At 41.7% G+C, this 26,802-nt stretch overlaps 2 protein-coding genes across 2 annotated transcripts in view; one reads left to right on the top strand and one right to left on the bottom strand.

Annotated features, from left to right (window-relative positions):
- Window positions 1-4,741: 4,741 nt before the first annotated feature.
- Window positions 4,742-19,824, bottom strand: LOC100196378 (elongation factor, RNA polymerase II, 2). The gene is given in 3 exon segments (NM_001141407.3): window positions 4,742-5,270; window positions 16,495-16,542; window positions 19,677-19,824. Coding segments are annotated over 3 exon segments (243 nt in total). The 5' UTR covers window positions 19,815-19,824; the 3' UTR covers window positions 4,742-5,213.
- Window positions 19,825-22,601: 2,777 nt separating this feature from the next.
- The window catches only part of LOC106561179 (peptidyl-prolyl cis-trans isomerase FKBP8), a 56,456-nt gene continuing 52,255 nt past the window's right edge, over window positions 22,602-26,802 (top strand). The window contains exons 1-3 of the mRNA XM_014124853.2: window positions 22,602-23,552; window positions 23,925-24,094; window positions 24,412-24,500. Of these exons, the coding sequence (XP_013980328.1) occupies window positions 23,090-23,552; window positions 23,925-24,094; window positions 24,412-24,500 (722 nt within the window). The 5' untranslated portion in view covers window positions 22,602-23,089. The remainder of the gene's footprint in view (window positions 23,553-23,924; window positions 24,095-24,411; window positions 24,501-26,802) is intronic.

Raw genomic sequence — 26,802 nt, 5'->3', positions numbered from 1 at the left:
AAGGGAAATCTTAACGCAACAGCATACAATGACATTCTAGATGATTCTGTGCTTCCAACTTTGGGGAAGGCCCTTTCCTGTTTCAGCATGACAATGCCCCGGTGCACAAAGCGAGGTTCATGCAGAATTGGTTTGTTGAGATCGGAGTGGAAGAACCTAACCTCAACCCCATTGAACATCTTTGGGATGAATTGGAACGGCGACTGCGAGCCAGACCTAATCGCCCAACATCAGTGCCTGACCTCACTAATGCTCTTGTGGCTGAATGGAAGCAAGTCCCCGCAGCAATGTTCCAACATCTAGTGGAAAGCCTTCCCAGACGAGTGGAGGCTGTTATAGCCATATTAATGCCCATGATTTTGGAATGAGTTGTTTGACGAGCAGGTGTCCATATACATGTAGTGTATTATCGATTACAGTGTTCCTCTGTAGCTGCTAACTCAATGCTGTGTCCTTGCAGAGCAATTCAATTTATCAATTTTCAATCGCTGTTCCTAGTCCAATCCAGGTATAGAGAACAGTGTAGACTGTAGTTTCTACAATTTTTTTTAACAGATTCTTTCTATTCATACAGTACATCTATACTATTAAATGGTAAGTCTTAAACAAGTCTTTAAAAACCCTTTCCCTTCTTGTCTAAAAATTGTGTGCTTGGTACATCCATATAAAACCATCTTCTCTCCAAACTAACATTCTCTGCTATCCTCAAACAACCCAAGATAAATATGTAAGCACAGTGCACAAAAACACCAATTATAGATGTATAAATACAGTCTTAAATACACAAAATGTAAAGGGTGTCCATCTGTAGAGCACCATGTTAATCATCTACCTATAGCAGTATTACTGTATTCTGCATGTTACACTCTGTGACACACTTGTATCAACCTTGCAGCATTGCTGCTTTGATGTTATTGCTTTGGAACAACACTTATTTAATGAGTACATTTTATCTCACCAGAGGGTGATTGGAGTAAATGTAATCTAGAAGTTTATTTGCTAGTGGACCAAAGTAGATTTTAATGTATTGATATGAGAGCGGGCTTGACCCTCCGCAGTTTTCAAGCCATAAAACTGACCTAAATAAGCAGCTGGCTAAGACAATAACACAGGCCATGTGGGACATACTAGCTCATAAAATGAAGACCTCTTGTCAGCCATTGGACCGGGGAGGCTAATATCCTGGCATTACCAATAGGAACTCATAACCCTCTACCTGGATAATAGTGGCCAGTGTCATATACAGTACTGTCCTGGGCTCCCCTGGCGACCAACAGAGCTATGGGGCCACCATCAGTTTCATTAAATGGCCTAAAAACCTACTTTCACTAAATGGCCAATTCAACAAAGATTGTTATTAACCAAGACGTATTGTAATGTACTTAAAAACATTGGGCACTGACTGTCCATTTATTCAAGTTGAAATGGACAGTTTTGTTGATGCTGAGCCTGTGCTCTAGGGTCTCTTCTCACTACGAGAGATTGCCTAGAGGTTTCGAGAAAATACCCTCGGCTAGACCTTTAACTGTAATACACCTCCTCCGGAGGTTGCGGGCGAGCCTTGCTCACCCCACTCCTCCGAGCATTGCAGAATTGTCTTCTAGACAGGGGCAGAAATCCCGGGGGGGACGGGGGACACACGACCCCCCCCATCCTGGGAAAAATATGATTTGTCACCCCCAATATATCACTGAAACATAACTATGTAATTTAAATAATATTAATAATACGCAATGAAAGCAATTGTGCTGATTATAGACACTTAATAGCGCGTTTTAAGTTTCAAAAGATTGCGACCCCCCCGCCCTTTGCCTCACAATGGTTTGATCCACTGCCAGTTCCTTAGTTTGCACGTAACTGCCGTGAGGTTCATCCAGTCAATCGCGCACACACACTAGCTGAATATGCAGAGCTAGCGCGCAAATATGAACTATTAAGCTAGCTAGTACCCATTCCATTTATGTGGCGTCGTCAAAGATGGAATCAGCATGCAGATGATGTAAGTTAGTGCTTCAAAGTCCCTGTGATACGGTTAGCGATAAACTGAAGTCCAAACTGAACAGAACTACACTCTCTTCTACCATTGTCTTAAATATATTTAATGGTCTCGTTGCAAAAGCTAAATTGTCGCAAGGGAACTTTTACTTATTTGTTTTATTTCACCTTTATTTAACCCGGGCAGCAAAGATTATAGCAAACACCACTGAAACTGAATTGGTGCTCGCTAGCTTTGCAAATTCAGCTATTGTTGGAAGCCAGCCAATATGAAACAAACTATTAAAATGACAAAAGGTTGCAGCATATGTTGTGTAAATGGTGAACTCATACAGCTGTCAACTCTTGTCATTTTAATCCGTTTCACATTTGCTAGCTACCTTTTAGATCGAAGCCCAAATAGAATGCTTGAAGATGATAGAAGCCCATCTCCTACTGTAAATAACCTACACACTGTGTGTGTAGCCAGCCAGCCAGCCAGGTAGAAAAATGGCAGAAAAATAAAAGACGGACATCAGAGTATTTTTCAATACACCAAAACGCATAGTAAGAACCCTAGTAGCCTAATATCTCAAAGACTAGTTGATAAAATGTTCATAAGAAAGAAATGAAATTCTAATGGAAATGTTTCACAATGATGTCATTAGGCAGAGCAGGCAACAGATGGCACACAGACAGCAGAGTTGGGGACAGATATGCAGGGACAGACTGGCAGAGACAGGGAGTCTCAGGTAAGTTTGTTGAGTCTTTGTTTGGCAACATTATGAAAGGTTCTCAATTTTTTTGACTTGTAAAATAGGAACATAATTGGAAAATGCCATGGATACCCCCACTCTCAACTTTAACAAATCTTAGTTCAGTCCCCAGTTTAAGGCAATGGTATTGCTGTTGTGATTAGTTGTGTAGTTTTGGGTACCGGTAGTTAGGAGTATGGCAAACACCTTATTTCTTTGGTTCCTCAATATACATTTACCATATTACAATGTAGGCTATGTGTTACAGCACTACTTTTGGTGTCCCCCTCAGGAATTGCTCTTGAGAAAATTTCATGTAATTGTCCCCTCCAAAGTAGATATCAGATTTTCGCCCCTGCTTCTAGAGTCAAATGCTTCTACAGTAAAATTCTTAATAACAGAGCAATGTTTTTTAAACAGCTGAAATGTATCGGCATTTCCCTTATATTTGAGACTTGTTTACTCTGAAATTGACACTGTAGCTTTAAGGGAATCTCAGAACACTGTCATTTATTTCAAAGCAAAAGCTAGTAAGAATGCAAGTAGCCGAATTTCTCAAATCCAAGATGTACAAGTACAATCAAGTTGAGTGGTGACGAGTGTGGGTGGACTGCACCTCCGACTAGATCGAGTTGCTGTCAGTTGATACTTGTAAAAATGTCCATTATTGAATGATTTCCTTGTACCCATGTTTGTCCTGTGTAAATGCGAGCTTTTCTTTGGGTGCTAAAATCCATAGTTTTTTTAAATAAAAGTAGCATTTTATGTGAGCAATCTAGCTATGGTTCATATAGCTGACTGCTAACGTCAGCCAATGTTAACTAACGAAGCTAACTAGCTAGCTAGTAATATGCAGGTATGAAAGTAAAGCGGTCTGGTATGGCATCCTGGCAAAATACACCGTACAGGTAAAATATGAGCCTATCACAATAATTAAAACAAAAATGTAAAGAAAACTGTTGGCTATTACACCACTATTTATCATTACTGCATGTCAGAGGCATGACAATTTTGCGAATGGACTTAAAAACGAGCGTTATAGCCTACGCTCCAAAATGTGATGTGGTGCGAAGAGAACATTTAAATCAGAACATGATTGACATTTTGCCAAGGCAGAGATAAGTGACCGAGACGGGCACCGACAGCAGTGGCTGCATAAATGCTGGCGTAATGACAATCGTCAAATGTCATACATTTTTTGGGGTGTTTTGTGTAACAGAGGTCTCTTTCCATTCACCACTGTTTGGAGGCTGGAATTATGTTGCGAGTGGATGATCGTGCACGGGTAGCCTACTAAAGGAGCCATTTGAAGTGACTGTTTGACAAGCGTGTACACACATAGGAGGTCCCGTACACACATAGGAGGTCCCGTACACACATAGGAGGTCTCGTACCGGGAACAAATTAATTCAACTTTCACCCCTGGTAATATGTGAGGAAGATGCATACATTTTGCTTAGCTTGCTAGCTACTTATCGCTGTATAATATTAATGACTCTGTATGATAATGTTACTGTACTTTTATATTTGTATGAGAGGGGTAAATGTACATTCTTGCTTTTCTAAAGTTACTTGATGTTGGCTAACGTTAGCTAGCAGCTGTGCCACTTTGGGTGTGATATTGTTTTGCAACTAAATTACTGAGTGGATGGACGAGAAAATAAACCATTTTGACGTATGCACATGCTTGTGAATTGTTGCATTATTTAAGCGTGTAATATGGTGTTGTTGCATTAATCAAGAGTGCAATATGGTACGTTAAAAGTTGCTTGCATAGCTAGCTAGTTGAATAGTTTGCATGCTTACTGGCTAGTGGGTACTGTGATATTTACGGTAAATTTGAGCTGCGAAGCAAGAACGTCATCCCCTCTCTCAGCATGGGACATTCCTTTGCTAATGTAAATTGAAAAGTTTATGTACATATTATGTAAATAGACATTTTGTCCCGATGCCTCTCTTCCAACTTTCGTCATTCTGAATAAGTAGAGGAAATTTGAGGACAAGATCAAATTAAATTAAATTTTATTCATCACATGCTCTTAAACAACAGGTGTAGACTAACAGTGAAATGCTTACTTACGGCCCTTCCCAACAATACAGAGAAAGAAAAAAGAGGAATAGAAAAGTAAAACACGTAATAATAAAAGTGATAATAAATACACAGTGAGTAACGATAAATTGGCTGTATACACAAGGTACCAGTACTGAGTTGACGTGCAAGAGTATGAGGTAATTCAGGTATATGTGTACATATAAATAGGAATAAAGTGACTAGACAACAGGATTGATAGTAAACAGTAGTAGCAGTGTATGTTAAGAGTCAAACAAAGTTTGTGCAAAAAGGGTAAATGCAGATAGTCCAGGTAGCTATTTGGTTAACTATTTAATTAACTTATGGCTTGGGGGAAGAAGCTGTTCAGGGTCCTGTTGGTTCCAGGCTTGGTGCATCGGTACTGCTTGCAGTGCAGTAGCAGAGAGAACAGTCTATGACTTGGGAGGCTTGAGTCTTTGACAATTTTTAGGTCCTTCCTCTGACACTGCCTGAAAGGGGCAGAGAGATGGGCCACATAATGATTACTTCTTTTGACCCAGCATGATTACTGACTGACTATGTGCACAGCCATACAGTACTCAGAATTCAGAAATTGTTGCCAAATCATCTGAAAGTAAGTCACTTTCACTTCCCTAATGGTGTCAGACTAGTGTGACACGGCGAACAACACAAATGACCAAAAAATAAGGTAATATTTTCCCTTTTATTAGGAGCCATAAGACAAACAGAGGACAGTCAGTGGCCTTGAAACAGTATCTTTAGTTATATTTGGGAAGTGATCGATTCCAGGCTGGCTGGCAGAAAGCACAGTGCCTGGGGGTAGATGGGGCAGGCAGGACTCTGGCCGCCACAAATGCCCAGTTATGCAGTACAGCAATAAGCAGCTTCTGTAGCTTGTAGCCAATAAACAGTTCCCCTTCCCCCCCCAAACCCCACAGCGAGCTATGCACCCTACCCCCATCACCCAGCCTCAGCTCTCTTTATAGCACACAACATGCAAGCCACACTGCGGAACACAAAACGCAAGGCAGCCCACAAAGCCATGGACACTTGCGATATCAAACTGACCAAACTTGACCTATATCTGTCCAGCCCTTTGTGAAGTGGTGGGGTACGATTCCACTAATGGCTGCTTAAGGTTTCTGCTAATTAACTGCCATCAACCAAAAAAAAAGAGTCAAAGTAAACAGCAGCAACAGAAGAGCCATATCGTCAGGACCTATTACCTCAAGACTTGGTCTTGACCAAAATTACAAGCAACAAGTCATAGAGAGGCTCCAAAAGTAGGTCAAGGCAGACAGCATTGCAATGGAGAATGACTTGTTTGAAATGGAGACGCTGATAAACAAAAGCCTGTCTGCCCCTAGGGAGAGCATAGCTCAGGGTTTACAGTCTTAGCTGTGCAATCCCCGCACCCCCCCAGAACCCCAACCCCCATAACGCCAGCACTTCCCTCGGTTTCTATGCCCTCAGTGCGAGGCAAGCATCGAGCACCCCCCTCCAGCCAAGCGTTAGAGTTGCCTAATCAATGTCACTCAGGTCAGTCCATTTTGAGGGCGCCCCCATTTTATTCACAGCTTTCTTCTCCATCTTCATACCCATATGTAATGTAACCTATTAGTTCCCAGCTCTGCACTCCTGGCTCTTGGGGGTGAAACCATCTCCCCTGGCAGCTTTTAGCCCCTACTGTACCTGGTGTGAAGTTTAAGGGCCCTAAAGCATGAGGCACTCCCATTAAAAGCTCTGTCTGAGCACACAGGGGCCATCATCAACTGGCTACCTGCCACTTTCTCCTATCTTCAGATTACATTTCCCAGGACAGTTAATCATGCTAGAGGGTTTGGAATAAATACTTAATAGAAAAGGTACACGAAAAAAGCTTAGGCCTACATTTGTAGGCTTTTGTGTATTTATAAAAAAAATCTATACAAATGTTAATCACAACAAAACTCTTGAAATATTGATAATTTGTTTTAAACTAAATAGAAAATAATCTATATTTTGTGGGTTCCCATTTTCCAAACTGATGGAAATCTAACATGACGTTTACCTTGGTCCCTTTCTGTTCCAGAACCACCACCCACATTGACAGGTAAGTGTAATATCAGTGTGAGTAACAGAGATGTGCATTTCCATAAAGCAGACTCACACAAGGCAGGCAGGCAGGTTGCACCATAAAACTGTCCTTGCCCTGGGCCCCCAGGCCTCAGGGGCCCCTGTCTTCCCCAGGCAGTGTGAGCCTTCCCTTTCCATCTCTGGTTAAGCCGGGGGAGCCCCGCAGGTCACATGGAAGGACTAAGATCAAACATCTCCTAAGCTACGCTGCAGCTGAGGCTGTATGTCACGCTTCAACCAAACATCAACATCAGCGGTCAATGCCTCCAACTAACTACTTAGGCCTACATAGGAAACAAATCACTATTTAGCATTCACTAACCACAGGAATTAGGCATCACACTTCTGTCTGTGCTCTTTATTTTATCTGATCATTCCAAAGGACATTTAAAATAGTAAGCTATGCCATATTACACAACATGTATTTTGTTGAAATCCTGGTACAATACTCTCAAGACAAGTTACAGGACAATTATAACAAATTGTGAGAAAGAATGGATAACATATGTAAATTATTCTAAAAACTCCCCAACAGAACAAATGGGAGTCAGTGAGCAGTGTACTGTCAGAGGACTGAGTCAGTCAGCTTTGTCCAATAGTGTCCATCCTGTGAGCTGAACTTGGCAGTTGGACAGTTAGTGTCATCCCAGCAAAATGGCATCAGATCGACAATCCTCAGCACCTTGTCAGAACAGTTTCGATGGGGCGCGGGGGAAGATACAATAACCCCCACTGTGGCCCCGGGCCCAGGCACATATGCTGCAGCCTGCTCCCGGCTGGCTGGCCAGCCCTGTGTGTTTGGAGATGTCAAATACTTTCAGGCTGTTGTAAGGTGTGAACTGGACTGGAACAGAACAACTTGGTGGGGGCTCTGCTGTTAGAGCAGGACAAAGGGCACCCCTCATTGGTGTCCATGGAAAACTCCTCCTCTGACGCACAGACAGCATTAACACTAGAGGTCGACCGATTAAATCGGAATTTAATGGACGATTAATTAGGGCCGATTTCGAGTTTTCATAACAATCGGTAATCGGTATTATTGGCCACCGATTTGCCGATTTTTATTTATATATATATATATATATATATATATATATATATATATATATATATATATTTTATTTTTTTACACCTTTATTTAACTAGGCAAGTCAGATTAAGAACACATTCTTATTTTCAATGACGGCCTAGGAACGGGGGTTAACTGCCTTGTTCAGGAGGGATTAGGGGGTTCGTTTTTGCAACCTTCTGGTTACTAGTCCAACGCTCTAACCACCTGCCTTACGTTGCACTCCACGAGGAGCCTGCATGGCAGGCTGACTACCTGTTACGCGAGGGCAGCAAGAAGCCAAGGTAAGTTGCTAGCTAGCATTAAACTTATCTTCTTAACAATCAATCTTAACATAATCACTAGTTAAACTAGTAATATCATCATGTAGTTATCTAACGTGTCCTGCGTTGCATATAATCGATGCGGTGCCTGTTAATTTCTCATTGAATCACAGCCTACTTCGACAAACGGGTGATGATTTAACAAGTGCATTTGCGAAAAAAGCACTGTCGTTGCACCAATGTACCTAACCATAAACATCAATGCCTTTCTTTAAAATCAATACACAAGTATATATTTTTAAACCTGCATATTTAGTTAATATTGCCTGCTAACATGAAATTGTGTCACTGCTCTTGCGTTCATTACTTGGCTCGTTGCGAACTAATTTGCCAGAATTTTCTTTTGTGATGTTTTTTTCTTCTTTGGTCTGTAGACATTACCGAGCAGGTAGAGATCCTAGCTCTGGTATTTAGCATGGCAGCACAGTGATGGGAGCAGGTGCCTAGATATACGAACGTGATTTACTCTAGTCTGTGCCTCCTGCCCTTGTCTGTACTGACACTACTGGCCATTGTCCTCTTAACCCAGTCTGCTCAGTCATGGCTGCTGCTGTGAGCTGCCTGTCTTTTGTTCTTGCATCTTCCCCCACAGAGCTGAGAGCAATGGACCGTCGGCCAGCCTGGATTATTCATGAACAGCAGGGACGTGTGGCGGGCGGCTGGAGAGGGCTAGGACGACAGCACCGTCACAGCGTGACTCCCAGCTCAGCTTGTGCATGAGGGACGGTACTCCACAGTCCTCTCTTACCCTGTCTCTCTGGTATGTGGTGATCACCAAAGCATCCCAATGAGGGGACAAACAGAACAGAGAGAACTACTCTGGGAGGAGGAGGGGGTGGATTAGAGCTGGGGCCAACAGCATTCCCTCCCTCTGCCACGCTGCATCTCCTCACAAACAGCAATACACACACGCTGGATCCATGTGTACTATGAGGAAACACTGCTAAGACATTCACAAAGTTCCACACAGAACTAGGAAGCTTACAAGTGACGTTTAAAGAGGAAGGCATTATTCCAATGACACATGCAGACAACCATAGAAGGCAACACAGGCAGACGATGCCGCAGGGAAATCCGGGACACATTAATTCCTGCTCTCCACAATCCTCCCGCTGTTTACCGTATGATCAATGACTCATAGATCATGAACACAATGCATGAGATCAGCTCTCTTTTAAATCATGCTTTTAGTGAGGCTGTCTTTTTGTTCCTGTGCTTCAAGTCAGCCCTACCGTTGATAAAGACTTGGGATCCACAGAGAGGAGGGTTGCCGGTTTTAAGGGGGTTGTTGAAGGGAGTAGGCAATTGGCCTGGCTACAGCATCCCCCAAGGTATTGATTCTTATGCCAAGCAAAATGTGCCTTCTCCAAGAGAGGCTGGGCTAATCTGTCAACATCAGCAAACACATGGTCCAGTAACTCACCCCCTCCATTCCTGTACAGTATATCTCCCACTGTAAATCTGGTAAACAACGAGGTTGTTATTCTTCTTTAGGTGAAAAAATAGCTCAGTCTGTAGTACTCTAGTGATTTGAACCCTAAAGAACACAAGCACTACAGACTTCAGACAGAAACTCTCCCCTCTGACCATTCCACTTCCGTAACCATCTTTGTTTACAGAGGCAGTGTTGCTTGTATCCTGTTGTGCTGCATTTTTAAATGCTGGAAAAATAATGGACGTGGGAAGAGTTGAGGAAAAGTGACCATTGCTGATAACCGAACAACCAACCAGACAAACAGAAAGATCTGAGGAACAGAGGATTGCTCTTTCTAACATCACATACTGCTTTTCACTCTCGCTGATGTCCGTTTTGTTGCACTAGTGCTTTCAGTGAAGAAAAAAAAAACTATATTTCAAAGTGATGTTATTACCCTCCTAGTTAGCTTCTGGGTCAGTGCTTACTGGTGTACAGATGGATTTAGATCCAACAGGATCTCCTTGGTTTAGCCTATTCCTGTGATGTGATATAAATAGCTGCCATGATGTTCCTATCACTGTTGATGTAATGAAAGGAGAACACTACAGCTGTACAAGTATAAACAATGGGGGCATGTCAATCAATATTCCTAATAGTTTTTTGACATGTGCTAATAAACAAACACATATTGGTTGAGCTAATATGTGAGCAGCACTACAACATCCTGGATCTATTAGTCATCCTGGAGATGTGACCACACACACTCTCTGTGGCGGTGCCAGGCCAGATAGATTAGTGCTGCTGGGAATCAACATGTTCTCAGTCCAATGACCAAACAATCAAAACATCAGAACTCCGTACCACCAGTTCCATATCTGTGTTAAGTTACATGCTTAATTACTACACAAAAACATGCAAATATGTGCTTTCTAAAAGCCCTTGTAACTTGGAATAATATCCTCCTCGAATCCCTACTTCAGAGCTACACTAGCTTTCTCAATATCAGAGCTGCTTGCTAAAGAAAGAGGGCCGGGCTTCCCTGGACTGGGAGATGTCTCATTAGGCTTGTCCCTCAGATACTGTGATCCCAAAATACTGGGGCCAACAGCTTTGCCAGTCAAAACAGTGGGCCTCAGATGCGCAGGGCACACAGAGCCTTTTTCCTAGCTTGACACATCTGGATGAATAGAGCAACGTGTGCCTGAAGGACGACTCCCCCCACCTTCTAGTTGTGCCACTGGGAAAGGGCCTCTCTCTGACGGCATTCCTCTTATTGTTATTCTAATTAGCTTTTGGGAAAATAGCTGACGGGCATGCACACACCGACACACACACACACACACACCGACACCGACACCGACACACACACACACACCGACACCGACACACACACACACACAGAGCTAAAGCTAATTTGCAGTGAGATGGAGAGGCGGAGCGCTCTGGGTGGGGGTAGGGTCGGGGCAGCCGCATGTGAGATGGAGGCCCTGATGTCGCCCAAGGCTTCAGCCAAGGCAGAGGGTGAAACGGCACAATAATCAGGGGGGTAGACAGGAGGGACCTGGGGGGGCTAGCTGAGCCACACACAGTTGTCATTAGATGATCCCTGGGAAAAATGCTCCCTAACACCTCCTCTACTCTCCTCTCAGCACCAGACAGCATTTAGGATCTATTCTCATTGATGAGAATTAAGGAGAATTTTGAGAGATTGTCGGGAGGTATCGATTCTCAAGAGACATTACCGTAATGTAAACTTCTGTATTTCTCACGTCTCTAACGCTACCTTTGGAGGTCGCACACAACACTCGCCCGACAGTTTCCCCCCTCTAAGCAGTGCAGTGTAAACAGAATTGTTTCGTTGAACCCAACATTCATACAGCAAAAATACAGCTGAAATGTATAGACATTTTCATTATATTTGAGACTTTTATTAAGTTTTCACCTGTTACTTTCTGAAATTGTTGCCTTAGCTTTAAAAAAGGGAAGCTCAGTGTTTCCCCCCCTTGAATGCTCTGAGCCACCTTCCTGGTAAGAAGAATGCAGCAAGAAGCTAATCAATTCACCAAATCAAAACCAATTTTATTTGTCACATACACGTGTTTAGCAGATGTTATTGCTGGTGTAGCGAAATGCTCGTCTTTCTAGCTCCAACAGTGCAGCAAGTAATATCTAACAATTTCACAACAATATACACAATATACACAAATCTAAAGCAAAGGAATGGAATTAAGAATATATAAATATTTGGGTGAGTAATGTCCAGGGAAATGATCAACGTTTTCAGTCCTATAATGCCTTCCATGATATTGATCAAATGAAGCCTGGTTTGTTATAAGGTAGCTTTAATAGGCTGAAGCTGATATTTTCTGTCCGTATGAGAGGGGTAAACATTCATGTTTGATATGCTAACGTTACTAGCGATCTAGCTGTGTGGTCTTGCAAGCTACATTTAATATGTGTACAAATGAGAAAATAAACCCTTTATTTGTCTGCACTGGCTTGTGAATTGTTTAGTTGCATTATTCAAAATTGTAGCTAATCGGTTTTAGAGGAAAAGTTGCTTGTTTTGTTAAATCATTTGCAAGCTTACTGGCTAGTCAGTGGCCACTGGCTAAGTTACTGTGATACTGATATTTACGGTAAATTTGGAGCTGCCAAGCAATAATGTCACATAGCCAGCCACAACAAAAGGTAAGGCAAGGATGGCATGTAAATTGAAATGTTTACGTACATATTATGTCAAGTGTAATCTCTTCGCGCTTCCTCTCCTTAAATGTCCATCAATGAGAATAGCCCCATAGTTAGCTGCTGGGCAGACCTAAGTCCAGATATTTGCTATGTACACTGAGTTTACAAAACATTAGGAACACCTTTTCTTTCCATGACAGACTGATCAGGTGAATCCAGGTGAAAGCTATGATCCCTTATTGATGTCACCAGTGCAGAAGAAGGGGAGGAGACTGGATAAAGAAGGATTTTTAAGCCTTGTAACAATTGAGACATAGATTGTGTATGTGTGCCATTCAGAGGGTGAATGGGTAATACAAAATATTTAAGTGGCTTTGAACGGGGTATGGGAATAGGTAAAAAGGCGCACCGGTTTGAGTGTGTCAAGAACTGAAACGCTGCTGGGTTTTTCACAGTTTCACGTCTGTATCAAGAATGGTCCCCCACTCAAAGGACATCCAGCCAACTTCACTGAACTGTGGGAAGCATTGGAGTCAACATGAGCCAGCATCCCTGTGGAACCCATTCGACAACTTGTAGATTCCATGCCCCGAAGAATTGAGGCTGTTCTGAGAGCAAAAGGGCGTGCGACTCAATAGTAGGAAGGTGTTCCTACTGTTTTGTAGACCCTAAACGTATACAGAGGTGTTTTTATCCCCCCAAAAAATGTCACCTTTATTTAACCAGGTAGGCTAGTTGAGAACAAGTTCTCATTTACAACTGCAACCTAGCCAAGATAAAGCAAAGCAGTGCGACACAAACAATACAGAGTTACTCATGGAATAAACAAACGTACAGTCAATAACGCAATAGAAAAATCTATATACAGTGTGTGCAAATGTAGTAAGATTAGGGAGGTAAGGCAATAAATAGGCCATAGTGGCAAAATAATTACAATTTAGCATTAACAATGGAGTGAAAGATGTGCAGAAGATGAATGTGCAAGTAGAGATCCAGGGATGCAAAGGAGCAAATAACAACATGGGGATGAGTTAGTTGGGTGGGCTATTTACAGATGGCCTATGTACAGGTGCAATGATCGGTAAGCAGCTCTGACAACTGGTGCTTAAAGTTAGTGAGGGAGAAATAAGACTCCAGCTTCAGTGATTTTTGCAATTTGTTCCAGTCATTGGCAGCAGAGAACTGGAAGGAAAGGTGACCTAAGGAGGAGTTGGCTTTGGGGATGACGAGAGAAATATACAGTGCGTGCTATGGGTGGGTGCTGCTATGGTGACCAGTGAGCTGAGATTAGGCGGGGCTTTACCTAGCAAATACTTATAGATGACCTGGAGCCAGTGGGAATGGCGACAAATATGAAGCGAGGGCCAGCCAACGAGAGCATACAGGTCACAGTGGTGGGTAGTATATGGGGCTTTGGTGACAAAACGGGTGGCACTGTGATAGACTACATCCAATTTTGTTAGTAGAGTGTTGGAGGCTATTTTGTAAATGACATTGCCGATAGGATACTCAGTTTTACGAGGGTATGTTAGGCAGCATGAGTGAAGGATGCTTTGTTGCGATATAGGAAGCCAATTCTAGATTTCATTTTGGATTGGAGATGCTTAATGTGAGTCTGGAAGGAGAGTTAACAGTCTAACCAGACACCACCTCAATTCCTGCCATCCAGGACCTCTATACCAGGTGGTGTCAGAGGAAGGCCCTTAAAATTGTCAAAGACTCCAGCCACCCAAGTGATCATGTTCTCTCAGCTACCGCACGGCAAGTGGTACCGGAGCGCCAAGTCTAGGTCCAAGAGGCTTCTTAACAGCTTCTACCCCCAAGCCATAAAACTCCTGAACATCTAATCAAATGGCTACCCAGACTACTTACATTGCCCCCCCCCTTTTACACAAATGTACTCTCTGTTATTATATAGGCATAGTCACTTTAATAACTCTACCTACATGTACATATTACCTCAATTACCTCGACTAACCGGTGCCCCAGCACATTGACTCTGTACCAGCACCCCCTGTATATAGTCTGGCTATTGTTATTTTACTGCTGCCCTTTAATTATTTGTTACTTTTATTTTGGGGGGTCTTTAAAAAAAAAAAATGCATTGTTGGTTAAGGGCTTGTAAGTAAGCATTTCACTCTAAGGTCTACACCTGTTGTATTCGGCGCATGTGAGAAATACAATTTGATTTGATTTTCGATTTGATCATTTGAGTGTCACCCGGATTTCTGTTTACTACATTACATCTAGTCTATTGGACCAGTAGGGCACACCTGAGAGAACAATGCCACCTATCACTGGTCACAAGCATCACCCCTCTCATCACATACCCACTCCTCGTCCACTAGTCTACATTCACATCTCTTTTGGGCTGGGGGTGATGTCACCAGCTCAAGAGTACAGGATTTTGATATAACTCAACACTGTTTTTGAAATATTAAGAGCTGCTGTAGATATGATGGGTAAGGACACTGTTTATTGTGACTGTACTGTTAGGAACCTTAGAGCCCATTGGTCCCCCTCTGTCTGGTGTACCCCAGTCTGCCACATTCACCACCATCCTCCCCCCATTAACAGCTTAATCTGCTCTCCCTCCAACGGCAGATAGCTCATTAATGCCCAATCGGCCAGCGCAGGGGGCCGCTGTCAGAGGGGGAGGGAGCCTATGCTTGAATTCCGCCAAAGCAATTTGAATATATAATGTGCCAACAAAGATATAATCACAAAATCCTATTCAGTGATTAAAGCATACTTTAATTGCACACACTCAAAATTGCTAAATAGAAGGACTGATGTCACCTATCCGTATTCATCTCTTCGATTTTGCATATGTTCAATTACAACACTCGCTGGCTTACATATGTTTGTGTTTACTTAAGCTACATTCTGTATCAGAGTACTTTATTATTTTCTGATGACGCGCCATAAAGAACAGTGCAGACAGAGGGAGAACAACTCCACGGCTGCCATAGCATCCCCCTTTCCTCATCTCAGCTCTTTCATGTCTACACAGAGACAACAGGCGTGGAGACATGGGGCTCCCTCGGGTTCACCAACTCCCCAACCTCCTCCCCAACCTCCTCCCCCTCTCCAAACAAAGCCTTTTCAGTTGCCAGCCTGACCCAGTAACCTGGCTAGCAGCCTGGGGGTATAGTGTACCCTCTCTTAGGGCCTGTGTGAGCACACAGGCCAGCGTTTGTGTACAGAGCAAAGTCACTTTGGTCAATGCAGGGATTAGAGCAGCTCCTTTTAGACAGGGCTGATTGTGTAGTAAATGTGCAGTAGGCTAGCAGGCAGCGCTGGGGAGGGTGCTTTAGTGCCCGGCTAATCTGGTTGGACACAGGCATCTTTCTTTACTGCTGCTTCACAGGAATGTCTTCTCCCTTTCACTGCCAAGTGTTTCTGTAGATTATGTGCTAGGTCTGACTACACTCAGCATCAAGGATAACATGACACATAGCTACAATTAAACAAACCTGGTTAGCAGTATTTATGCATTAGCATATTATCACATATTTTTCCGTGTAGTCAGATAAAATCACAAACATGGTCCTGGAATACTGTGAGAATACCAGGTATATGCTTCCAGTTTTCAGAATAACTGGCAGTACTGTAGTTGTGTAAATAAAGACTCTGTATAAACATTGCTGTAGCGTGACTGATTGAATCCAGTTCTAAATCTTACATGGAAAGCTGAAGCATAACAAACCTAAACTCACACATACCACAAATGCAAAGGTCACATTAAACACTGATAGTCCCTTTGCAAGGCAGTCAAGCTTTTAATATATTTATAACGACAAATGTGAGAACAGCTCCATTCTTACTGTATATCTCTATAAGGCAACAATAACCACCAGCTGAACAATAGAACAATATCCTCACAACATGTGCAATCTAATCAGGCAGGCCTTCAGGGTTTAGTCAGTGGATGCATGCAACTGAACTGCCCTCTTGTTTCAAACCATGGTTTTGAATCTCATAAAAAATGCAGTGGAGGAACTGTTACCAATGTGCTGCCTGTACGGCAAATCAGAACTAATTAAAGCATTTAATTTCTGAAGCATTAGAAAGGATGTGCAAAAACACATTCATCTTACCCCCTGGCTCCCCTTGAAGCAAATTGCTGGCTGATTTGGTAAGGATCCCTGGGGAGAGACAAAAAGAGGAAAGTGGTTATCATGTAATATAACAGACTCAAGCATTGCAGGTAAATAAAATACGATTAAACCTAAAATACATCAGGTAAAATTAAATAGTTATTTAATAATAAATATTACATATCTGGTCAAGCTCTGTTAGTAGATATATTTGCTGCGATTACACTCTCAATACCGGCAATTTTCCCCACAGCAATAATTACTTATTCATCAAGATAAGAATGTATTAAAAACAGTGCTACTTAGTTCAGTGGGGCAAATTATACCATTAGCTAACCATCACATTAATTATAGTTTCCCATCCCTTATTTGCCCCAATGACCGAAGTACAACCTCTTAAATGTTAATTCAATAATAAAATGTCGCACAGATCAATGTTGCTTCACCACTAATCTGCACTGGAATGTCTCTGATTAATCAATCTAGAGCACAGAAAACTGGTTTCACTCAACCAGTTCTCATAGTCAATTGGAAATTGGGGAGGGAGGGAAGGCGATAGAGAGCAAGAGAGAGTGAGAGAGAGGGGAGAGAGAGTCAGAGAGAGGGAAGATCTAGAGCAAGTGAGAGAGTGAGAGAGAGGGGAGAGAGTGCTAGAGGGAAGATACAGAGCAAGTGAGAGATAGCAAGAGAGAGGAGAGAGAGAGAGGGGAGGGGAGTGAGAGAGAGGGGAGGGGAGTGAGAGAACAATGGAGAGAGAGAGGGGAGAGAGAGGGAAGATACAGAGCAAGTGAGAGAGAACAAGAGAGTGAGAGAGGGGAGAGAGAGAGTGAGAGGGGAGATAGAGAGAATCAAGGAAATAGCCTCATCACAAAGCTTTTAGAGTAGAATCCCATTTTCTCAGCTGATTTCTCATCAAAATGACTAAAGGTAGAGGCAGGCTTAAGAACTAACTCTACCTTTGTTTACAAGTGAGATACATTTTATCATTCCTCCGTACTGTGACTTGCACAAACCTGCCCTCTATGTACAAAGCTGTCCTCCAAATAAGCCTTTATGTAACTGTAAAGAGGTGACCACACTGTGCATGTTTCAAGTGTTCCTGAACAGTCAAGAAGGATCAGTACCTGTATATGACTAGTATATGACTAGTATGTAACATTGGAGAGAACAAAAACTGTTATCTCTGAGGTACTCCTAGCATGATACAGGGTCAAGAGATAAGAGCCATTATCTGAAAGGTTCAGCTGCAGCCATGGTCAACAGGCCTGTTTATCTATTGTAGATGCTTTTGGGAGAGGTCATCATGCTGCTCTCTTTCCCTCTGGTCATTGCTCAATAGGCCTACAGCTCGTGTTGTATTTTAAAGGGTAGGCTTATTAGGAATCCATTTGTTTTATGGGTCAGTTGCATGATGAACATTACGGGCTGGCACTTAATTTACTCATACAGAGTGAAACCCACAGAAACTGATAATGACCTGACTTAACCTTGTGAAGAAGCATGATGAACTAAATCCCACACTGTAGTTATACATGAGCTATACATATTTGGTTAATAAAAACTTGACTTATAAAAAAAGCCTATTGAAAAGAGAGCAGACCCCTGTATATATATGTTATATCTGTTTACATTCATGTCACTACAGCAGGTGTGAGAGTTGCCATGCATTTTCATTGGGAAATGCAACCCATAGTTTAACACTGCCTGATGGACGATAATCTCTGGAATTGGGCGGCTTCTAAACGTTTAAAGGGCAAAACAACGCACAAGAGCACAGCAACAAAACTTCCCTGCCACCCAACAAACAACAACAGACTCGGGGGTTGGGCTGAAACTGACAGAGCCCCCATCCAACTTCTGTCCAGATTTACAGCAATTGACTGTAGAGGTATCCAAGTTGTCCCTACTTTTCATAGTTACTACACAACTGCCTGTTGTAGGCTAAGTAAAATACTTAGTACTACTTAAGTCGTTTTTTGGGGGGGTATCTGTAAAGACAATATGTACTTTTTACTCCATACATTTTCCCTGACACCCACAACTACTCATTATATCTCAAATGCTCAGGCAGGACAGCAATAGGGTCCAATTCATACACTTATCAATATAACGCATTGTCACCCCTACTGCCTCTGATCTGGCAGGCTCACTAAACACAAATGCTGCGTTTGTAAATTGTGTCTGAGTGTTGGAGTGTGCCCCTGGCTGTCCGTAAATTAAATAAACATCAAGAAAAGTGTGCCATCTGGTTTGCTTAATATAAGGAATTTAATTGACAGCATTTACTTTTACTCAAGTATGACAATGTAGTTGTTTTTCCACCACTGTACATTTAAAACCAGATACTTTGACTTTTACTTGAGTAATTTCTATTAAGGTATCTTTACTTTTACTCAAGTATGACAGTTGAGTACTTTTTCTAACACTGACAACAGGCACCAAAGGTATTTTTTATCTAAAAAAAAAACACAGGCTAGGCTACAGTTATTTAGAAATGCTTACTGCATATTATCCATGTCACATAGGCATATGGTTATTAGGCTACACATTTTTCTAAATGATAAACTGCAACATTATCAGAAACCATGACAGCTTATGTAGGCTATTTTACTTTTAAAATAACACGATTGCTGGATAGATTTGCAATTTACAATGAATGTTGAGTGCCATTATTCGCAGGTAGGTTAAAGCGCTGATGAGAGCATAAATATGGTCTTACGCTATTTATTTTCAAATTCTAAGCATTATTTCTTTGTGTTTCTAAATGACGAATAGTTGTTTGGACTATTAAGTCACATAAAAAATGTTACTTCGAAACATCAATGATCACAGAGGCTATAGACTACACTACAAACATGCACCACCCGAATGAAAGTTAAAGCAATCGGAGGACATTTTCAAAGCAATCTCAAAGTGTGTATTGGATGCTGTGGCATAACTTCTATGGTCCCATATAATCAAACAACCATAGACCACTAAAACTGTAAACTATGCCATCGATCAATAAACCATAGATAGCAACAAGCACAATAAACGATAGGCTACTAGGTCGCTGACACTTTCTGAACTTGATGGAACTTTTTACCCAGTGGTCTACATCTTTTCATTGCGATTAGACTATAGTCGGAGTATCCAATTAAACAAACACCCAAGCAAGAGCAAATTAAACCGATGGGACATACCTTAAGATTTTGATAGGCTTCAAGCGTTCGAATGGCGGTATCAGTTAGCTTGACGTGATACAGAGTTTTATTTGGAACGTTTTTGTTGATTTTTGCACAGGAGAGCCCATACCGATGCTCCTGTCTCAGCGCTGCCATGTCTACAACTGAGGTAAATTGGCGACATTCTCTGTGAAACGTCACTTGGACCTAGGCGGAGTTAACGTTGCATGCGTTGCCGTGATCACGTCACACACGCACACACACACACACACACACACACACTCACACTTCATGTACATGTCTTTGTTATTGTAATATCAAAACAAAGACATGCAATGTCATACTGTAGGTTACTTTAGAAGAATGTTTGCATAGGTCGTCTTTTCTTCCTACTGAATGAGAAGGAAAAGGAGGAAAAGCTCTCTGTTAAAATACACCCGCATCTAGAGAGCCTTTCCCTAATAGACTGAAAGCAATTTGAGGTAGACCTATCACAGACAAAATGCTGAATATATAGTATCGGCCTACTGACTCTATGTCACCAAAATCTTTTGGAAGATTGCTTGTGTGACACAAAAATGCTATGTTTTGGTATGCTTCTATTGTAAATAATAATGAATCATAATCATTGTTATTACTATATTTCATGTGATGATTATTATAATATCATCTCCCTATTGGGTAATAAAAAACAAATATGTTTATAACCTAGGATCCAATTTATTCTACTGCCCTGAAGTCATAATAATCGCCATATTGAAAACCATGGAAATATGAAATCTAGAAAAAAATATTTAAAAAACAATTTTATTCTGAACTAGATTAAAAATACCAAAATATATTCTGTTGATCTGGCCAATCCCGTGCTCGCAGACAGATGATGTGAAACGGACAGTGATGAAAAACGAGGGAATTTGGGTTAATTAAAAGCATAATCCCTAACAGTCAAGATGCTTGGGCCTTGGATTAATGAGGAGCTCTCTCACAGTCACAAATGGAGTCTTTAATTGCCATATGGCTGTCTGAGATTCTCTATGACTATCTGAACCAGACTATATCAACAACACTTATCACAGCAAATATATAGTGTACAGTATGCTGTCTAATGACAGTAATGTAAGAGGCAATACTGAATTCAGACCCTAAAGATTATCACTGTGAATGCTCTTGTCGGTTGTAGCTACTATGTGGGATAATATACCTCAGGAGATTTAACAACCCAAATCCCAAAACTCTCTAGTGATGGTATTAAGGAATCATAGAATGCAAGTGTGGCTCTTGTGCAGGTGTATGTTAGTCTCATGTTTAGGGTCCTTTCAGTGAATCGCTCTAAGATGTTTTGCAGTGCAACAGTGTTAAGGAGGTTGAGGCTAAAACAGAGGGGGTCATAAAAACATATATATATGTACTATTAAAAATCATTTGATTACAGCAAAAAGTAGATACTTGGCATTGGCTTTCTTTAGTGCATTTAGTTTAACTCAGATAACCATTTCCCCATTGAGTGGTCAATTAAATCATTCATCTAACATTATTTTGAGATTTTCCATCCAGAAAGTTTACATATTTTTTAAATCAGTCTATACAGAATTGGTACAACAAGACATCCAGCTATAAGTGTAAACCTGTCTGTCTATCTCAATACCCATTTCAGGTAAATAACCATAGCAAGCTGGAGTCTTATATCTCTCTCACTAACTTTAAGCATCAGCTGTCAGAGCAGCTTACCGATCATTGCACCTGTACATGGCCCATCCAACTACCTCATCCCAATATTGTTATTTATTTTTTGCTCCTTTGCACCCCAGTAACTCTACTTGCACATTCATCTTCTGCACATCTATCACTCCAGTGTTTAATTGCTAAATTGTAATTATTTCGCCACTATGGCCTATTTATTGCCTTCCCTCCCTAATCTTACTACATTTGCACACACTGTATATAGATTTTTCTATTGTGTTATTGACTGTACGTTTGTTTATCCCATGTGTAACTTTGTGTTGTTTGTGTCACACTGCTTTGCTTTATCTTGGCCAGGTCGCAGTTGTAAATGAGATCTTGTTCTCAACTGGCCTACCTGGTTAAATAAAGGTGAAATAAAAAAAATTATTCACTGAATGGCTCATTTTACCTTCAGTCAAATTGGGAAAGTGGTCTTAAGTTTAGGCATGACAGTCTGAATATTTTTGTTTCACTTTTCCTGTTGCGACATGACCAGAAACAGCAATGACACACACTCAAAAAAGCAGCTTTTAATAACTGTATACAATTACTGCAATATCTCAGTAACTTTATCTGAATTAATAAAACAAATATTTTATATTATGTTGACACAGTGCCAAGGGATATCTAACAGACACTCCAAATAATGCACACATTGTTTCAAAACAAAAGCTGTTTTCAATTAAATTGTGAGTGCGTTTTGAATTGAGGGCTGTGTATACTGATATTGGTTGAAGGCTGCCATGCCATGAGTTATTAAGATAATACACTCTAGTCACTATAGGACCGAGCCCTGTCTTGTCTTGAAAGTGTTGTTTACTGGTTCCTCTTCCACAGAAGGTATGTGGCAACCCTAGAAAAACCTGTTCTGTTTGTAGAAATATATTATCCCCAGATCTTATAGTAATATCTAGATTGTGCCACTCAAATGTTCCTGTTTGATTGATTTTCCCTTCAAACGTATTAGAGGATTAAATCAGTGAAAGAAAGTGCATACATTGTTGATGATAAGTATATTAAGGGAAATCCACTCAACTCAAAAAAAGCACCCATCGTCTCACACAGGTCATCAGGGCCATTCTAGGTCTCCCTCTTAACACTTGTCTACTTAAAAGGGGAAAATAAGATCTTGCGCCACATCGTAAAACAAAACTGAACCCAAGACGGCAGTCGCTGAGATCTTATTGGTGGAAAGCATTTATGGAAACGGCATGATGGAGCAGCACGATGAAGTCATTAAGAAGCTTACAGACTTTCAAGAAGATTAGATTTTACTCTTCTAATCCTACAGTTTACAGCCGCGCAAGCCTGCTGACCGAATGTGCTTCATTTGTTGTACAATTTCTTTCCATTGATAATTTCTTGTTGCTCCTAACTCTCTGGAATATGTAGGCTAACAAAGAGTAGCAGGATTGATAGGAGGTTGAGGTGAGACTGTGTATAGCTCTAGTTGATAAAACAAAGCTCTGGAAAACAATTGATGCAACTGGGATTTTGGGCTGGTTATGGATGTTTTTAAATTGGATTTAACAGGAATTTATGTGGATTTCGGTTTTCATAAAAACTACAGACTGTCGCTAATGGATGAAGGCACTTCTCAGCTGTAACTAGACCGAACGACTGCTTCCACACTACAGAACCAACCGGCCAGGCAGGCAGCGTGGGGATAGATAGGCCGGAGGAAGCTCATCTCTTGGAGGCCTTTACAGATGGTGTCCATTGCTCCCTGTATTGAGATGGAGACAGAGCCCTGCCCTGGAGAGCAAGAGAAGCGGGTGGTGGAGACCAATGAGCCAGAGTTGAAGGAGGCCTACACAGGTCCTGGTGACAAGGACAGTCAGAAAGAGAAGGAACTGTCCCATGGACCTCAGCAGGAAGATACGGAGCCCCATGGGGAGGGAGACCCCAGGATAGAATGCCAGGGTGGAGGGAACGCTGGCACTACATTAAACACCCTCCCTATCACAGAGAAGACAGAGACCCCCTGTGTGGAAGAGAGGAAGCTGAAGAAGACCCCCAGTTTTGCAAAAACAGTGAGGTTCAGCGAGACAGAGTCTGTGGAGGACAGGGAGAGCTCAGAGGAGAGTCTCTTCCCAGACCATGAGATGGTGCAGTGGATCTCCTCCAGCTTTGAGGAGCTGTTCCTGGCTGAAGACTGGGAGGACATCACAGGTATGTTACTCATTCAATACAGTCATCATCATAAAACTTTGGTTTGTTGAAGCAATATTGCACTCATGGCAAACTTTGTTGTTTTATTGTAAACACATTTGTCTGTCAATTGTTGTGGCACTGCCTGTAATTTGCTTACAAACAAATTCTACAGATTTTTTTTTCGAGTCATGTTTCTTCGTGGTCATGGCAATCTAATTAATGAAATGATGTTTCATTTAAACTGTATTACACGACATTATGCCCTTTCCTAATAGTTGTTTTTTCTCCAAGTGCCTCTTTGATCAACAACAAGCAGATTAATCCTCTGCTTCCTCTTTCACCCTCCCTCCTCCTTCTCTCTGTCCGTCCCTTGATCCTTCCTTCTCCCAGATGACCGACTGTTGAGGAAGAAGGTGCTGGCGCCTGGCCCCCAGAAAGCTGAGCACCCAGCCTGGGGTCAGGAGGTCACAGTCAAAATGCAGGGAGTGCTGGAGGATCGGAGTGTGGTGGAGAAAGACCCTAAACTGGTGTTCGTCATCGGAGAGGGAGATGTCAACCAGGTGGGACCTAAAGACATTCTGATTGGAACATGTCCTGTTGTCAACACACCTGTCCTGCACCCTGTCACACACAACTGCATAAACATAACACAGGGTTGGACTTATCCTTCAGAGAATGTACATGTGATAGCTATAGGTCTCAGTGTAGCCATAACTCAACAGAATTGGAAATTGTCCATTGGTATTCTATATTTCTATAGTGTTTCAATGATTGCGAGGTAAATTAATAACTGTTCATCAATGGATTTTCATATGTGTGCAAATAAACCATTAACAGTGAGGGAGCTGTGGGTAACACAGTGCTTTTTGACACACAGGCCCTGGAGGAGTGTGCTATAGCCATGCAACAGGACGAGATCACATTACTGCTGGCAGATTCACAGTACACCTATGGACTTCTGGGAAGGTAAACACCGCTGGGAGTGTCATGATCAACAGCACCACTGTAGGGAAAATACACAATCACAACAATAATATATACAGTTCAAGTCAAAGTTTGGACACACCTACTCATTCCAGGGTTTTTCTTCATTTTTAAATATTTTCTACATTGTAGAATAATAGTGTAGACATCGAAACAATGAAACAACCCATATGGAATCATGTAATAAGCAAAGAAGTGTTAAACAAATCAAAATATATTTTATATTTGAGATTCTTCAAAGTAGCCAGCCTGATGACAGCTTTGCACACTCTTGGCATTCTCTCAACCAGCTTCATGAGATAGTCACCTGGAATTAATTTCAATTAACAGCTGTGCCTTGTTAAAAGTTCATTTGTGGAATTTCTTTCCTTCTTAATGCATTTGAGCCAGTGTTGTGTCATGGTAGGAGTGGTATACAGAAGATAGCCCTATTTGGTAAAAGATCAAGTCCATATTACGGCAAGAATAGCTCAAATATATATATTTATTTAACCTTCATTTAACTATGCAAGTCAGTTAAGAACAAATTCTTATTTACAATGACGGCCTACCCCAGCCAAACCCAAACGACGCTGGGCCAATTGTGCGCTGCCCTATAGGACTCCCAAATCACAGACAGATGTGATACAGCCTGAATTTGAACCAGGGACTGTAGTGTCACCTCTTGCACTGAGATGCAGTACCTTAGACCACTGCGCCACTCGGGAGCCCAAATAAGCAAAGAGAAACGACAGTCCGTCATTATTTTAAGACATGAAGGACAGTCAATCCGGAACATTTCAAGAACTTTGAAAGTTTCTTCAAAGTGCAGTTGCAAAAACCATCAAGTGCGATGATGAAACTGGCACTCATGAGGACCGCCACATGAAAGGAAGACAGAGTTACCTTCCACATCTCAACATTAACTGTTCAGAGGAGACTGAGTGAATCAAGCCTTCATGGTCGAATTGCTGCAAGGAAACCACTACTAAAAGGACACCAATAAGAAGAGACTTGCTTGAGCCAAGAAACACAAGCAATGGACATTAGACCGGTGGAAATATGTCCTTTAGTCTGATGAGTCAAAATGTGCGATTTTTGGTTCCAACCGCTGTGTCTTTGTGAGACGCAGAGTAGGTGAACGGATGATCTCTGCATGTGTGGTTCCCACCGTGAAGCATGGAGGAGGTGTGATGGTGTGGAGGTGTTTTGCTAATGACACTATCTGTGATTTATTTAGAATTCAAGGCACACTTGTTATGGCTAACACAGCATTCTGCAGCGATACGTCATCCCATCTGGTTTGCGCTTATCATTTGTTGTCAAAACCCAAACAGACTTAGCCATCCATCACCCCTCATTTTAATAAGGAATGTAACATATATTATCACGCTAAGAGGCAGTCCTAGTGTACCTGCTGATCAGAGGGCAGCCTGACTAATGAACCATTAACGGGAGCAGATGGCCTCCTCCACTCACCATTCACACTCGGCCAGAAGCCTCTACCCTCTCTCACGCCCTATGGGATGACACCACTAAAATTACAGCCAATGGCTTGGGTTTACAACCCACGTCCCATTAATAAGCCATTGTATGTATAGAACGTAACACATTGACACCTGTGGATCCGAAACAAACTCATATCATACTTCACATCCAATATTTACTTCAACATTGTAACCTGATCATTATTTTTCAAATTACCGCTTGAGTTGTAAAAGAAAACTAACTGAACGAAATGGCAGAAATTATTCGCTGGCAAATGTTAAATGTTATTAGTTATTTGCTGGCAAATGTCATGCTACCTTCATAAAAAGTCTAAAATAATTTTGTTCATCCACAGCCATATAACTGCGTGTTTCTAACAGGTAAACAAAATAGGATAAAGGTAATGAACAGTGTGCCACGCAACATGTGTAATCTCCCACATAGATTACCCAATCATCATGTTGTTTAGGATCTTCCTCTTGATATTTACAAAGAACTGAATGTAGCTAATTGAGAAGAGACAAACAATTTGTGGACAAAGCAGTATAAAGATAAAACAGCTGTCCTATATGTAAAGATTCGTTGTTTGCGCTCTACTTTCCAGAATCTAGCCGTTTCTGAGGATCCATGAGCAAGGGTTCCCTTAGACTGTGTCATGCCTCTGTGTGGTTTTATATTTCTTGCCAGAGCCTGATGCAGTGTAACGTGTGCATTGCAAGTCTTCGCCTCTGTTACGTGTGGTCCTATGCTATGTGTCTTGTTTGTATTGAGTTTGTGGAGCTCTCGAGGTCCAGAGCAGTTGTTCAATTCTATTTTA

The sequence above is a fragment of the Salmo salar genome, chromosome ssa10 (assembly GCF_905237065.1).
Source record: "Salmo salar chromosome ssa10, Ssal_v3.1, whole genome shotgun sequence".
Lineage (NCBI taxonomy): Eukaryota > Metazoa > Chordata > Actinopteri > Salmoniformes > Salmonidae > Salmo > Salmo salar.
The sequence above is the reverse complement of the archived record's forward strand: the minus strand, read 5'-3'. Positions and strand labels throughout refer to the sequence as shown.